General features: G+C 31.5%; 1 protein-coding gene and 1 pseudogene across 1 annotated transcript; both read left to right on the top strand.

Moving 5' to 3' along the window:
• Nucleotides 1-4,125, top strand: part of LOC111395351 — a 47,162-nt pseudogene extending 43,037 nt beyond the window's left edge.
• A 5,865-nt stretch (nt 4,126-9,990) lies between these two features.
• Nucleotides 9,991-12,214, top strand: LOC111396325 (polygalacturonase-like). Its single transcript, XM_023022732.1, has 4 exons — nt 9,991-10,484; nt 10,568-10,857; nt 11,510-11,738; nt 11,828-12,214. The coding sequence occupies exons 1-4, from the start codon at nt 10,038-10,040 to the stop codon at nt 12,050-12,052; spliced, it is 1,191 nt and encodes a 396-aa protein (XP_022878500.1). The 5' UTR covers nt 9,991-10,037; the 3' UTR covers nt 12,053-12,214.
• The last annotated feature ends 4,999 nt before the right edge of the window (nt 12,215-17,213 follow it).

The following is a 17,213-nucleotide window of genomic DNA, read 5'->3' as shown; positions in this document are numbered from 1 at the left end:
CCTGCTAATGGCATAGGAGTGCTATCAATAGTCATGACAGCAATAGAGGATGAAGGGGACACAGAAGCAAAAGACGAAGAATCTGGAGACATATGATGTGAAGCAACATAATTCAAGACCCATACAGAATGTGACATACCTGAAGAACTATGAGGCAACTAATCTATGGAAGAAGCAGACATAGCTTGAGGCTGTAAGGAGAGAAACTTCTGAAATTGCTCAGCCAAAGTACTAGGATCAGTGATAGGACCTGATGAAGCTACTGCTGCAGTATTAGATTGTGGTGGTCTATGAGCATTAGATCGTGATTGGTTGCTAGGCTTCCAAGCTTGAGATTGCTGCTGTAATTGATTTGACTGTCTCAACTTAGGACACTGAGCCTTCCAATGACCTTTATGCTTACAGAAACTGCACTCATCAAAGGCAACCCTTGTGTAAGGCTTATTTTGATTATTAGAGGATGGCTTAGAAGACAATGCTAATACAGAAGGCTTAGAAACAGAAAGAATTCCATTTTCACCATAAGACTTAAGACGTATTTCTTCAGCCAATAACTTTCTGACAACTGAGTCAACAGAAGGAAGTGGAGAACGATGCAAAATTGAACCTCTGAGTCCTTCAAAATCACTGCGAAGTACCGTTAAAAATTGTACCAATCGTTGCTGCTCTCTATGAGTAATATAGGCAGCACATGCGTTTAATTCTGTCGATTCTGTAAGGGCCAATTGATCCCAAAAATCTGTCATAGCAGAATAAAACTGCTGAATATTCATATTATTCTGATGAAGAGCTTGTATATCATTCTCCAATTGATACTGCTTTGCAAAATTTGACTGAGTGAATAATCTTTGAAAATGATCCCAAATCTCCTTTGCTATCTCATACTTCGCCAACTCTCTACTTATGGAATGCTCCACAGAGTTGTTAATCCAAGTAATAATTTTTGAATTGTTTGATTCCCAGACATCTATCAAAGCAGCTTAACCCTCATTGGTATTCTCAGGTTTCACAGAAGTTCCACTAATGAATCTCCACATCTTTTTACCCTTAAGAAAATTTCTCATCACGTAATTCCAATACGAATAATTCTTTCCATCCAACCTCACACTCACAGACTGAAGGGAATCGTCTCTTTCAGTAGCCATAATAAAAAAAATAATAGATTGTAGAAATACCAGATTGCAAAAATACCAAAAATAATTTTGTCTCATGAAATCTGGCTCTGATACCATGTTAAACAATCCAAAGAAAATAAAGAAGAAAAAGGAGGATGCTAGGGTTTTATTGATACTACATTAATTAATTGAATGCTAAAAGATGATTTAACCTAAATACAAAGAGAATATATATAGGCTAAACAAAGAAAACTAAAAAGGACTATTCTACCATTAATAAATAATAAATAATCCTATATTTCTTAACAAAACTAAATCCTATATTTGCTGTAACCTGATATCCAATGAATCTATAAATATTAATTAGTACAAGTAAATTTGCTTTTAACGACAATAATTTTCAAGGACAAGATTTTAATATAATTAGCAATTGTCTTTGAATGATAACCTAATTAATTAATGTTATTTTGACTTTCAAGCTATTATTAAAATAAGAATCAATGATGTAATAATGTGCTTCTGACATACGTGTTTGCTGCTGGACCGCAATCTTCTGCGTATATTACGGTATATGTTACGTTAATTTCTTCCAATTATTACCTTTAAAAGCAAAGTTTAATAAATCCCTGTTAATTCTAAGTATAAGAGTTCACAGGTGAACTAATTTTTGCTGTTGAGCGTTAATATATATATAAAGTTGATAAATAAACAATAATTTATTGCTATTTGTACAAGAGTACTCAGAATTGTTATAGAATTCTACTTGGCGCAATATCATTGGTTCTAGTCAAAAATCACAAAAAAGGCACCATACCATGTGTTAACAATGCAGTATCTGTATGGTGCCTGTGAGAAAAACCTTGTACTCAAGAAATAACTCTCTGCACAACTTCTATTAGATAATGGCATTCTCTCTCACTTAAACTCTCCTTGTACAAGTCAACAAAATGGCCGAATGTGAGCTTTTACATATCATGAAATTTGGGCTAACACTTTTAACACGATCTAAACTCCCTACGGAATTTTGGGTTAATGCATTCTTAACAACTACTTTTGATTAATCGACTCCCATATATTGGCAATGTCTCGGTGTATTTCAAGATGTTTAGTATAGCACCTGATTATGCCTTTTTATTCACATTTGGTTGTGCTTATTTGACCTTTCTCAAATCTTGTGTCAAAAAAATTAACCACAAGTCTTTAGAAGTTGTATATTCCTAGATACAATTCCTCCTTGGACCAAATAAATTTGACTTTTTAAGACGAAACCTCAAATCTTTAAAAGTTGTTGAGATATTGCTGAAGATCAATTCGTTAGATATGTCAACATGGAAAAGATGTAAAGATTTACCATATTTTATCCCTTTTTATTTGAAGATAGAACGTAGTCCATTTGGACTTCTCGACTAGATAGTTTAGTATCTCTTTAATCCACCATATTTCCATCTCTTAAATCACATGAAGTAAGATTTATATTTGAATATGAAAGTTATGTCCAATGACCTAAAATTATGCACATATTTATCCAATGGACATTCCTTTATTTGAGGGACTTATTCCATGTTTCAGGCACCCTTCATTTTTCCGGAGCAATGCGTGTGATTATTTTGACCTCTACATAGACTATACTGTTTATTAATTACAGGGCCTACCATTTGGCAACTACTGCCGGAATCACACTTAATAGAAAAAAATAGAATTTTCTCTTATAGCCAATCTCAAACCCAAGTAAAAGAGAAGAGTAGCGATAGGTAAAATATATCTTCATCCTAATACACATTTTCGTGAGGATTTCCCTCTAATGATGCACTGCATCTGATCGTGAATGTAGGGAAAATTCAACAAGTTAATAAGACGTGTAATGGTCATTAGTACTTATTGTTTTGAAGGAATGCAGCGGAAAAAAGTTCACGTACTTCACACTGAATTTAAAAAAAAAAATAAAAAAAATCCATTGTTCATTATTGACTTTTATAATCAAAATTGAAAAAACATGGATTTAATAAAGTGAAATTTCAATTGTTGACGAAACAGATAACAAATTGGGTTGAAAATAAAGAAGACTGAGAGTACTTGTAACTAAAAAGGAGAAATGAGTGAATTAGGCAACATTCTCGCCGGAAATTAATTTCAATTTGAACTATGAACAGAAAGAATGGCATATGGGTCAAGTAATTAATTACCATCTTAATTTTGTCTCTATTCATCATTAGTTTGTTGTCTATTGTGATAGGGTCAAATTTTATGCTTTGAAATATTCGCCTATAATGCACTAAGTTTCTCATTCGGGCAGCCACCAAATTACACTCAGAACTTTATGAAAGTGACATAATTAATTTATAAACGCACACATGAAGTACACGAAAATACTTCCCAACTTTTATTATCACAGTAACAGAACGCCCACGAAAATTGACAATGGACCACAACAATGCGCTCTATGCTTTTGTGTCTCATGCTCCGAGCATATAACAAATTCGTATGGCTGACACCCCCAGCAATTAGGGAAAGAATTCAAAAGTTACCCACTCAAAAAACTGATTTTCCTTGTTTTCTTACTGTTATTTTGTCCAATTTTCGGTAAGGTTGGTAAGTTTGTTTTTGGTTTTGAAGTCGTCAGTCTATTATTTTTCCAACATAAACTACCTGAAAATTACCCCAACCAGACAGATAAACAACTCACCTGTATAAACAGCTTTGCACATATCTATTGCTTGACATAGAACTGGTGAAAGTAATCGCTTCAGTGAACTTTAGTCCAGTCAGCTCCAAACTTGTCCACAAGCTGATTTCCAGACCTGTATATCACAAATTTGCTAAATTAATTCTGAAGAAGGGCCTTAATTTTTTTTTTTCTTTTTTCAGGTTTCAGGTTAGTGATGTAACATACCAAGACATATATGGAAATTCGTCAACAGAAGTTGCAATGAACCGGCTCAGTCTTCATGCATTAATGCCGACGGGAAGTCTTCTGGCCTTGGTTCAACCAAATAGTTGCTTGTATAAGTAGAAAATCATTTAAAATGAGGGTAGATCCTATATGTAATTTCTACACTACAAAATTAAATATGAGCTAAAAAAAAAAAAAAAAAAAATCCACTACATTAGATACTAAAGTTATAACCAGATTTCCAATTACACTATAGATATTAGTACAAGAATGTTTGCTTTTAACGACCATAATTTTAGACGTGAAAAGGCGAGATTTTAATATAATTAGCAACTGTCTAGGATTGATAGAAAATTCAATTAATGTCATTTTGACTTGCAAGCCATTAATAAAATAAGAATAAATGACGTAATTAACGTGCTTTTCTAACATAAGTTTTTTGCCTCAATCTTCTGCCTATATTACGGTATATATTTTCATAATTGGCACACTAAGAATTGCGTGAACCAGTTTGAAGATACCTGGTTTAATTCAAATAATTACATTAAAAAGCAAAATTCAATGAATCCATATCCATTCTGAATATAAATCCCTGCTCATTCACAACTTTCGAAAAATACACTTGAGACAATAATTTATTAGAACAAGCAACTTAAATTTGTAGCGGATGCAAAATTCTTTAAAATTTGGCCATAAATATTTTGTTATAGCTTCAGCTATTAAAAATGTGACGGGTGATGCAAACTGCAACTTTCACAATTTTTTTTCATTTAAAAATTTGTATTCATTATATGGTTAGTTTTCCAATAAAATTCGTTTTTTAAAGGTTTGATATTAAATTTAGAACTTACGTAAATAGTGATAGTGACGAATTGAACATCATTATCTAAATAAAAATTCTCTCAAAATCCAAGTAGAAACCCTTTTTTTTTTTTAATTGATATTTCGTTTTAACTTCTTTTGTTTTGAACTTGAGTTATTTCTTCTTTAAGTGTTTCGATGAAATGTTTCAAGAATTTTTATAACATCTTCCATGTTTTTAATTAGTAAAATTTGTTCAAGTATTTTTCTTTATTTTCAGTCGTTGGACCTGATATGCAACAACTATGGAATGGTATTCTAACAGAGAGTGTCAATGTCCTACAAAAATAATAGTAACGTAAACAAATCGAGTAATTAATATAGAAATATTGTTAGCATTCGAGATCAAATGTGAAGAGCAAACATACAATTGGATCCCCAACGATATTAATAAAGAGGTCATTCTAAAGTGTTTTCGAAGTATGATAACTGTTCAAACTATTCAATAATCTCAATTATTGTCGTGTTTCCAAACTTGCATATTTAAGTTATGTCCCCATTAAACCAAACTTGTGGCTCCGCCTTTCATTATTTGAGCCTTGAAAACGATGATATGTTTGGATCAATATAATTTTCAAACTCAATGTCATTTCTACAACATCATATTGAGTTTGAAGAGAGATGTTGAAAATCTAAAAAGATTATTCACCATTTTACTTTCCCAATCGTGTGAAATTATTATTTTTTATAGTTTGTGTGATTATCAAATAATTATTTTTTAAGAGTTATTTATAATCATATAAATAGGATCTTATACATTGTAATAGTTAGGCAAATTTATTATACACACTATAATTTCAACACCAACCTTGAATTTCCTGTATATAATGAGGGAATTCCAATTAACCCAACTAAACATATAACTTACAGTCCGTTTGGTACGGATTAAAATCTGATTTTAATCTAAGTCAAAGTCAAACAATCAATATTAACCACATCTTTTATGAATCTCACAACTTTTCAACCACACATTTCAAGAACTTTTATCACAATCTACTAAGAAAGTCTAATTTTAATCTCCACTAAACACCCTCTTAAATATAAATTAAATATTAATAAGACATTCTGCACAGAAAGATTATATAGTTTAGATAAAATGATCTTCATTAAGCAAGGAAAAAGTGTAAAGATTTACCAAATTTTATCCCTTCTTACGTAAGATTTTTGAAGATAGGACTTAGTAGGAGCATATAATCTATGCATCGTATATATCATAGAACAATTTTAAGATTTATATTTGCATACGAAAGTTATGTCCAATGACGTGAAACTATGAAGTTGATTATACACATATTTATCCAATGCGCATTCCTTCATTTGAGGGACTCATTTCCTTGTTTCTGTGAACTCTTATCATTTTTCCTGAGCAATGCATGTGATTATTTTGACCTCTAAATAAACTATACTAATTACAGGGCCTACCATTTGCCAACGACTGCCGGAAATGGAATCACACTTCATAGAAAAACTAATGGTGAATTTGGTTTCCTGTTTTCCAGTCTTTTTTGTGTTTAGTTTTCGAAAATATCCAAAACATGTTTAGTCTGTCATTTTCGAAAATACATTTTCGTAAATAAAGAAAAATTTATAACTGAAAATTCAAGACAATTTTTTTCCATTTTGAGTGTTTTCAGTTGAAAAACTCAAAATGCGAAAAACACTCGAAACACATCTTTTTTATTTTTTTATTTTTTATTTTTTATTTTTTTTAACCTAGGAGATACTCAGCATTACTTTTAAAATAAAAAGTTGTAATTTGATACAATTTAGTGAAGTATAATAATTTTAAGACCCACAAAATATTTTTCAGTTTACATTATTGTTTGTTTTTGCGCTGATCAAAATTTGAAAGAACTATCATTATTTCCTTTTTTACTGTCCAAGTGAAAGCAAAATACATCAAGAATGATGAAGGAAAGACTATCTATTTTCTTTACAACGATTTCTATTTTTGGTCTATAAATTTATTATTTATTATTTTATTTTTGTAGTAAGAAAAAATAGTAAATTCACCAAGTTAAAAATATATATTATCTGGTAATATATTAGCATAAAATTATTATGTTTGACTAAATAATCAAATTAATTGAATAAATTAAATGAAACAATTTTTAAAAATTTTAAACCAAACGCACTTTCTAGTTTTTTATTTTGAGAAATCGTTTTTCAAAATAACAAACCAAACATGTTTTCTGTAATTCTAAAATAGTCTCTCAAAACAGAAAACTAAAAATGGATTCAAAACTGAAAATTGAAAACACAATCACAAACCGTTGCACCCTAAATTTTCTATTACAGCCACCCAAGTAAAAATATATGTTCTGCTATAAATCTTCATACACACTTTCGTGAGGCTTTCCCTGTGATGATGCGTTGCATCAGATCGTGACTATAGTGAAAATTAAGCAAGTTAATAAGCTACGTTCGGGCTCCAATATCTTTCAAAAAATATATTATTTCAAAATTTATTTTCAACTACACATTTTCCTATAAAATAATATTACATGTAAATTCAAAACTTTTTTCTTTTAACTATGCATTCTCCAAAAATTTACTATTCCAAAGAAGGGGAAAAAAAAGGATGTTTTAATGGAGCTCAAATAGGGGCTAAGATGTGTTATGGTCATAAGTCGTAATTGCTTTGAAGGAAAAAGTTCTTGTACTTCACACTGAACTTTTTAAGAATAAAATATCTATTGTTTCATTGTATTGATTTTTTTATTTAGAATTGAAAATCATGGATCTCATAAAGTGAAAATTCAACTATTGATGAAACGGATAACAAAATCGGCTGAAAATAAAAAAAAAGACAGTATTTGAAATTCAAATGAGAAATGAGTAAATTAGGCAACATTCTCGCCGTAAATTAATCTTCAACTTTACTATTAGCAGAAAGGATCAATTAATGAAATTTTATTTCTATTCATTATTAGTTCGCTGGCTATCCATTCCTATATATTTTTAGTGGGAAATGCTATTTGTATATAATGTGGTATCCACCTCCTCACATGGAGAGGGACATACTTCGAATAAATTATATTTTATTGGAAGTGGGTCCCCTCCATATGAGAGGGATAAACACCATTATGGACATCCTGATATACGTGTAGCATTACTCATTTCTCGTACCCTATATGTTACATAAATCTATTTAACCAGGTAATTTTGATGTAATTTAAGAAGTGTTTATTAAGGACTCTAATTATAATGTGTTAGTTAAAGCAGCACCAAAGCTCGTTCTGGATAATATTCCCTCAATTAAAAATCAATGTGGGGGCAGGATTTGACACATCTCCTACTACACCTATAGATGATAATTTGGACTATAAGGAAAGAACGCCCTACCTCAAAACTTGAATCGAGATAAAAATGAAAATTTAGGAGGTACTTCTTTCCTTATAAAGAATAAAATTAGACTATTTTGAAATTGTGTAATTAAGAACATAACATAGAACTTCAATGTTATTATTAAAGTAGATGTCTCGATAAAAAAACTATTAAAAGTATGTCCCACTTTACGGAGGAAAAACACTTAGTTCAAAAATATAATATTCATTATTTTGGTCAGTTTAATTTATTTTTGAACTCTGGACTAAATTGAAGCAAGAAATTTGAGTTGTAACTAATATTTTTGAACAAATGGATATTGGTTTAATTTCTCAACTAAAATAATGATTTAGTTGTTGGAAGGAGTCCAATATACGAATTTCTTGAAACTTGTCACCATACCTAACAATTCTGACGATGATGCAAATAACAACATGCACAATATCTTTTTTCCGTTAAAAAATTGTATTCAATACTGGTTTGTGTAGTGATGAAATTCATTCTTCGTTCAAAAATTAAATATATACACAACGAATAATGGCAAGAGGATTTTAAGTCAAAATTTTACTTTTTACTTATTTATTTATTATGACGTGTTAACTAAGTCAACCTTTAAATTTTGTTGAGACTTGTGACGTCTCATTCTAATTCAAATATTAAGTACGCTTTCATAAATATGTACTTAATGTCCATAAAATTTTCTTTAGAATTTAATACTGAATTACAGAGATATATAAAAGTAGAGTTTCAGCAATTAAATTTATTTATTTATTTATATATTATTATTATTATTATTATTTTGATAAACGAAAATTTGATGCAATCTGTGTATCCCTTTTGTCATCCCACACCGGTCAATATTGCTGTCAAATTATAGTTTTAAGTTTGGCGATTTTATATTTAAGGATTTGTTGTGCATTCAATTTAAAATAGACACGAGAATTTTGAATATTTTAGTTTTTAGAGCATTGTGGCTGTGTTGGTCAACCATTGTGGCTGTGAGTTTTTAAGGCCACAAATTTTATTGTACACACACAGCCACAACAGTTTTTAAGGATTGAATAAAATTGTGGCTGTGTGTGTACAATAAAATTTCCATAAAATGATAATATTGGGAATGAATAAAATTCTCGTTAATTTATTAATTTGTTTATATATTTCGTGAAGTAATTTTTAATCAATGTTAAACGTGAAAGGGATATGAACACCTATTTAATTATCCTAGTTAAATGATGATGGACTAGCCTACTAATATTTACTCTCTCTCTCTCTCTCTCTCTCTCTCTCTCTCTCTGTATGTGTGTGTGTGTGTATATATATATATATATATTCATTTGTATTGATCTAACTATACATTATTTTTTGAGATGCAAATTTTCTATTATGTGTTTAATCTAAGCCATATTTATTTCCCCATTGTCAAAGTTTTTTTTATTAAATTTGATCAGTAAATTATTAATATTGCACTAATTAAATAAGTTGAATTTCTTATTTGTCCAAACAAACATCCAACCATGTGCCTGTATTTTGTTTCTTCAGCCACAATTTAACTAACATGTTTTTTATTCTATGCAATATTTCTTAAAAAAACAAGATTCCTTATATTGTCATACATATTTTTCTTATTGCGCTGAATAACTTGAAATTCTCATTTGTCCAAACAATTTTTCTTCTCGGTGTGGTACGTGAACAGTGATCGTGACCTCATAAACACCATCACTGTTTAAATTTGCACTCAACTTATAGCCTATAAATACCTCTTATAACTGCTTCATCTCCTCATTCCCTCTCTCTCTCTCTCTCTCTTCCTATCTCTATAACACACACATACATACGAAAAAAAAATGGCAGCTTTAAGTTTTTTCCTTGCTTTCCAATATTTCCTCTTGACCTTTTTCCACTACTCATCAATTGCAGCCAATGCTAATTACAATGTCCAAAGTTTGGGAGCAAAATCTGATGGAAAAACTGATTGTACCAAGGCATTCTTGAGTGCATGGACCTCAGCATGTGCTTCTACACAGCCAGCAACCATTTACGTGCCACCGGGAAGATACTTGCTTGGAGCTGCAACTTTTGCCGGCAAGTCATGCAAAAACACTGCTATAACGATTCAAATTGATGGGACACTAGTAGCTCCATCTAATTTCAATGTTTTTGGAAATTCTGGTAACTGGATCAAGTTCGAAAGTGTGACCGGAGTTTCTGTTATTGGTGGAACCCTAGATGCCCAAGGGGCTAATTTGTGGGCTTGCAAAAAATCCGGCAAGAGTTGTCCAACCGGAGCAACGGTATGTTAATAAAGAAGAAAGTGGATTTTACTTTTTGTCATGTTGTACATTCTAACGTAATTTTTCGATTCTTTCTTGCTCAGACACTGACCTTCTACAATTCCAACAACATCATAATGAATGGATTGTCTTCAATAAATAGCCAGAAGTTCAACATTCTTGTTGATGGATGCCACAATGCCAAGCTAGTGGGAATAAAGGTTTCTACACCAGGCAACAGCCCAAACACCGACGGAATTCACGTGGAAAAATCAATAGGAGTCACAATTATGAACTCTCGAATTGGCACCGGAGATGATTGTGTCTCTATAGGCCCCGGCACCTCGAACTTGTGGATTGAGAACATCGCATGCGGTCCTGGTCATGGAATTAGGTACTAAAAACGTAAATTAAAAATTGATAGCCACAATAGATATGACTTTTGTTCGTCAACCATTTTACCATATTATTTTTTCTACAGTATTCATTTTCAACTACACAATCTTCATTAAAATAGATATAATTGTACTCCTTACGTCCCACAAAGATAAACATATTTCTATTTTCACACGAATTAAGAAACATGTAAGTAAACTAGTTGAAAATATAAATTTTTCTCATATTTTTTCCTAACATATTTCTACATTAAATAATGTTTAAATAAGAATAATTCATATTTGTTGATAACAAAACACGTCAAATAGGAGTATATCAGAAACAATCATGCTATACTAACATCAAGGTTGACATAATGCCACGTGATATTTTATCATTGGACAGTTTAAAGTACAGTTAACTTTTTCATTCAATTATTAATTACCACATGCAATTATGTCAAGCTTTTTGTTAAATCATTCTGGCAAAGAAGCTTTATACATATCCTAAAACTAAGAAATTAATTATAATATCAACAAGGAAAGTGACCTATATTTTGGGACAGACGAAAAAGGAAAGCAATTCTATTTTTTATAATAGAGGAAGTATGACATAATGTATCCCAACAATTTATTAAGCTGAGTTAACTAATTTGTGCTCTTTTTCTGCAGCATTGGGAGTCTAGGCTGGGATTTGCAAGAACCTGGAGTGCAAAATGTGACAGTTAAATCAGCTACATTCACAGGAACTCAAAATGGGGTGAGGGTGAAGACATGGGCCAGGCCAAGCAATGGATTCGTTAAAAATATTCTTTTCCAGCATTTAGTCATGGTTAATGTTGAAAACCCCATAATTATTGATCAAAATTACTGTCCCGACGACCACAATTGCCCCAGTCAGGTAATTAAGACATGGGAACTCATTATTAAAAAAATAAAATTACCATTCAATTGTAAATTAATTTTGCAAAGCGATCTTAATTTTTTCAGGTTTCAGGCGTGAAGATTAGTGATGTAACATATCAAGACATACATGGGAGTTCGGCAACAGAAACTGCAGTAAAATTTGACTGCAGCAAAGGAAATCCATGCAGTGATATTACCTTGGAAGATGTTAAGCTGACCTATAAAAATGAGCCGGCTCATGCGTCATGCATTCACGCCATTGGGAAGTCTTCCGGCTCAGTTGAGCCAAATAGCTGCTTGTCTCTTTAGAAAATTATTTACAGTATTTATAGTTATACAAAAATATAGGCCATATACATAAGTCGAGCTATGGTAAGAATATAATGAGTAAAGAAAATTTGTATTCGATACAAGAAATCAAAGTTTTCATATGAATGATAGTTAGAAACAAAAGCTTTGTACTTGGTGTAATCTGTTTCCATTTATCGCATGGGTAGTATATTGCTAAATCAATATCCAATTAGGGGATATAGTTATTTTATATAAGTTAACTATCGATGGAGTTTTTCAGTTAATGACAACTAAGGTGATAACAAATCTGAAAATATGACTTCTATAAGGAAAATGAAATTTGAATGCTAATCTAAAATGCTAAAAAATATTCATAGACGTCACCAGCAAAAAAGCAATGCACGAATATAAGTGAAGGAAAGAGATGATGGGGAGGCTCTTGTGCCTATTACACTTTCGCGCGCTATTCTTCAAAAAATTATTCCAATAAAATTATGACTATAGAACATGATGTTAGTAAAAAATGAGTAGTTTCAATATTGATATAGGTCTTGTTGGGTATTTTGACCCCAAGACCACAAACAAAAGTAAATCGAACCAAACGCCAAATGCAAAATCGTAAATAACATAGGATATTGTTGACCCAATTTCACAAAGCCTAATCTAGGGGCTCATAGATAAGCCTGTCACTATGCAAGAAACTTTCAAGAGAGAGTGTACAATGGGAAATTATACAAAATCCGAATCATATTTGGTCATCGATTTAAGAAGATCTTGTAAATAACCAATCCTAGTCAAGCTTGACTAGAACAATCTTTTCTATCAACCCAGTGCATATTTACCAGCCAATAATTAGGCCTAGAACACTGTACATCAAGTCCTAATGCTAGCTTTATTTGTCTTTTTGACTTGTATTATGGACAATTGTTTCTTTTCGTAAGGGATGGTTAGTATTATGGACAATTGATAATCTCTTTATAGAGCAATCCAGTCTTCAACCCAAAAATAAATAAATAAAATAATAATAATAATAATAATAATAATAAATGCTTAATGCATTTGTTCATTGTCATCAGGGGTGGAGTTGGTACTCGACAAGTCCTTGTGGCTGCCCGTGTTGGCTTCGTCGAAAAATTTCTTCTCCTTATATTGGGTGACCACCCGTACGCACCAGGATTTCTGGATCCATCACTGAATTTGTCAGTAAATGAATTCTTAATACCATTTAAGAACATGTTTTGCAGATAATACAAAATAAATTATACAATATAATATAAAATATTTAATTTATTTTTTTCATAATAAGAATACAACTTACCAAATGTACATAATTTATGTGATGACTTTTAAGCTGTTAAACTATTAGGCTGTATCTGAATCTCAAGTGCATTTCCCGAAAATTGCGTAAATGGTGAATGGATTTGTTGACTTGGATGAAGATTATACCTAATTAGCTAACTGAATTAACCGTAACATAGGCAGAAGAACGCGGTCCAAAAGACTACAGCCGCAAAAACGCGCATGAGCAGCACGTCAATTCTTATTTTATTTGGAGCGCAAAAGTCTATCAGATAATGGTGATAAGATATCATTGGTCAACTTTGTCCATAATTCCTTTCGAAACGTATAAGCATATCCATGCTTCTACACGGACATTTTATGTTTACTTTTTATCGATAATCAAAGTCACAAGAGATTAATTTGTCTAAATAATATAATATACTTTCGCTTCACAGCATACTACATATACATCACACTTTATTTTTTGGGCATTTCATACTATTAAAATTAATATAATTTTTAGTCATAAAAATGAACTGTTTTGTACCTTCCAAAATTACATTACAACACTTCTTAATTCATAAATGTTAGAATTTTAGATGTGATTCGAATTATTTATTGAAAATAATTGAGAATTCTAACACGTTAAGAGGAAATTTTTTTATTGGAATGTTATTGCGGAATCCTAATCAAGTTTGATGGTAAATTTTAGTTGAAATTCTATGTAGAAATCTTGTTAAGAGTTCAAATTTGTGTTGGACTTGAAGACATTAAAATTATGGAATGAAGGGTTGTCTCACTGCATTTTCACTCAAACACTAAAGTTAGAGAAGCTAGCACCCGTAGGACACTAGCCTACTGCTCGAGCGCAAGGACGCCACTAGCTACCCGCTTGAGTGACAATATTTGTTGTCCGAGGTTTTTTCCCGATTTGGCGAGTTTTCTTGCATTCCACTTTATCTACAACTCTACTATTAGAATTTGGATGTCCTCTGTTTTTTTTTTTCTATATATTAGTTGGCTCTTCCTTATGATTCAAGCCAAGTTTGAAACATTGTAAACACAAGTTTTTGTATTCTTTCTTTATGTTATATTAAAATTTCATTCACCCTATAAATTACATTGCTCACATGTCTTTGAGATTTTTACTTCATATTGTGGCTATAATATCTTATTTGTCCAACAAAGTGGTATTAGATTAATTCGGTATCATCTTCATTTTCCAACAAACTGGTATTAGAGCTTTTGATTTTGAAATTCTTTGAGGATCAAGGTTTTGATTAAGTTAATAGCTCAACTTAATCTTTCGTAATGGCAACAATGAAATATGATATATCACTATTAGATCACAATACAATATTTTCTTGTGGCATGTAAAGATGCAAGTAGTACTCGCTTGGATGGATTTGGACGATGCGTTGTTCGGATTTGACAAGATACCCACAACTTGTATTCCAAAGGACGAAGAACGGAGGATTGAAATGCCCTATGTCAAATACATCTTCATCTTTCAAATAATCTTTACAACGTTTTAAATGAGAAGTCAGCCAATGAATTATGTTTAAAATTGGAGTAATTATGCATGATGAAGAATCTTACTATCGAATTGTATCTAAAACAATGTCTATATTCTTCTCATATGAGAGAAAGTACATCTTTTGAAGATCACTTAATCAATTTTAAGGAAATCGACGCTGATTTGAAAACCTTGGAGGTATTTGATGGAGAAAATTGGGATTGAATTTATTTTGCTCATTGCCCGCTTCATACATGTCTTCTAGAGAATCGATTTTATATAGTCGTGATACTCTCACCATCGAATAAATCTATAATGCTCTATATTTAAAGAAGAAAATGAAGCATCTTATTTCATTTGGAGTCATGAAGATTGCTTCATTCTTGATGGTGGTCATGTAAGGAGCAAGTCAAAATTTAAATACAAATTTTGTAATTATTGCAAGAAAAAATGGCACTTAATAAATGATTCTTATAAATTGCAGAATAAGGCAAAATTGACTGCAAATCAAGAATTAGAAACTTGGGGGGGGGGGGGGACAANNGGGGGGGGGGGGGGGGGGGGGGGGGACAAGTATTGTAGAAAATTCTAACAGTGATAAAGAACTTTTATTTATGTCTGACTATAACTCCAAATCTGACGAGACTTGGATTCTTGATACAGTTTGATGTTTTCATATGTGCAACTATCGAAATTTGTTTTTAGCACATGAAAAAGTTTCAAAAGGTGTTGTGATGACCAGTAATAACACACCTTGTTGGATAGCTAATATTGGTCGAGTTAGAATAAATATGTTTGATGGGACAATTTAAACACTTAATGCAGTGAAGCACGTTACAAATTTGAAGAGAAATCTGATCTCCTTAAATACTTATGATTCAAAATAGTACTGGTATACTGTTAAAGGTAGAGTTCTAAAGGTTAGTAAATGAACTTGTGTTTTGATAAAAGGACATAGAAAATTCCATTTATATATTTTGCAATGTTGCACAGAATCTTTGAGAAATCGACATATTTTAAGAATTTTGGTGGAACTGGAGTTAGATCTTGGACTGTTTGAGTCTGATTTGGAGTCTTCTGTGTTTTGCCACCATTATTGACGGTGTCGATGTATTTAGTTGCTAGTAACAGATCCATTTTTGGCCATAAGATTTTACATAGGTACAAATTCTGCTAATTTAGTTGATGGTTTAAATACGGCTAAGGTTGTTGATTCTAAACACAATCCTTTCATGTATCCAGTTATGATTTGTCACAGGGCTTGTTTCAGCCTTTTTTAGTGGTTATTAAATCACGTTTACCCCTGGTTGGGTAGTAGAGGTGGAGAATATTTCCAATTGAAAATTTTGTATGAAGAAGTTTATTTGAGTTTTTTAGTGAAGAGTTCAAGTTTGTAATGGAATTTGTCCCCAAGTGGGGAATTTTTTGAAGTTTACTCATTGCACTGGAATTTGTATCAATGTAGAGATTGTTGAAATTTGGGTGTGATTTGAATTCTTTATTAAAAATATTTGAAAATTCTAATTAAAGTGCACGTTAAAGGAATTCTATTTGGAATGTTAATGTGAAATATTATTTAAGTTTACCTGACAAATTTTAATTGAAGTTCTATTCAAAAGCCCTATTCAGAATTGGAACTTGTGTTGGATTTGAAAAGGTTGAAATTATGGAATGAAAGATTTTCTCACAGCATAGCCTGAGGCTTGCTCAATGCTCGAGCACCAGAAACAGAGAAGCTGGCGCTAACTTGTCACTAGCCTACCGTTTGAGCGACGGTGTTTTTGGCTCATGCTCGTTTTCTATGTTTTGACGAGTTTTCTTGCATTCTATTTCAACTATAATTCTACTATTACGGTTAGAACATCTTCTATTTGCTCCCTATATGTATTTGGCTCTTCATTATGATTTAGACTAAGCTAGAAATATTGTGAACTCAAGTCTTTGTACTCTTTCTTCACATTATAATAAGATCACTTTTACTTTGCAAATTACATTGTTCCTGTGTCTTTGAGATCTTTATACTTCGTATTGTGGCAATAATTTCTTATTTTCTTCAACAAAATGGTATTGGATTAATTTAGTATCATTTTCGTTTCACAACAATACATTTATATGTCTCAACAAATTTATCATATTCTTATTTCAAATCTTCCCAATTATATATTCTTGGTATAATTTCTTTAGTTTTTTGTGTTTGAATATATATGCATGTTCTATCATATTTTTATCAAATTATAAAAGAATAAAATCTAAAAGGTTGGCATAGGCAGATGATCCATGCTGCAATGCACCATATATCTCCTTCCCCGAATTCATGGAGTTTTTTTGGCAGGTGATTTCTTGTCAACAATTGCAGGTTTATCTTATATCAGGATTTAATTC

Source organism: Olea europaea, chromosome 6 (genome assembly GCF_002742605.1).
Source record: "Olea europaea var. sylvestris chromosome 6, O_europaea_v1, whole genome shotgun sequence".
Taxonomy (NCBI): domain Eukaryota; kingdom Viridiplantae; phylum Streptophyta; class Magnoliopsida; order Lamiales; family Oleaceae; genus Olea; species Olea europaea.
This window is presented reverse-complemented; position numbering and strand designations above follow the sequence as displayed.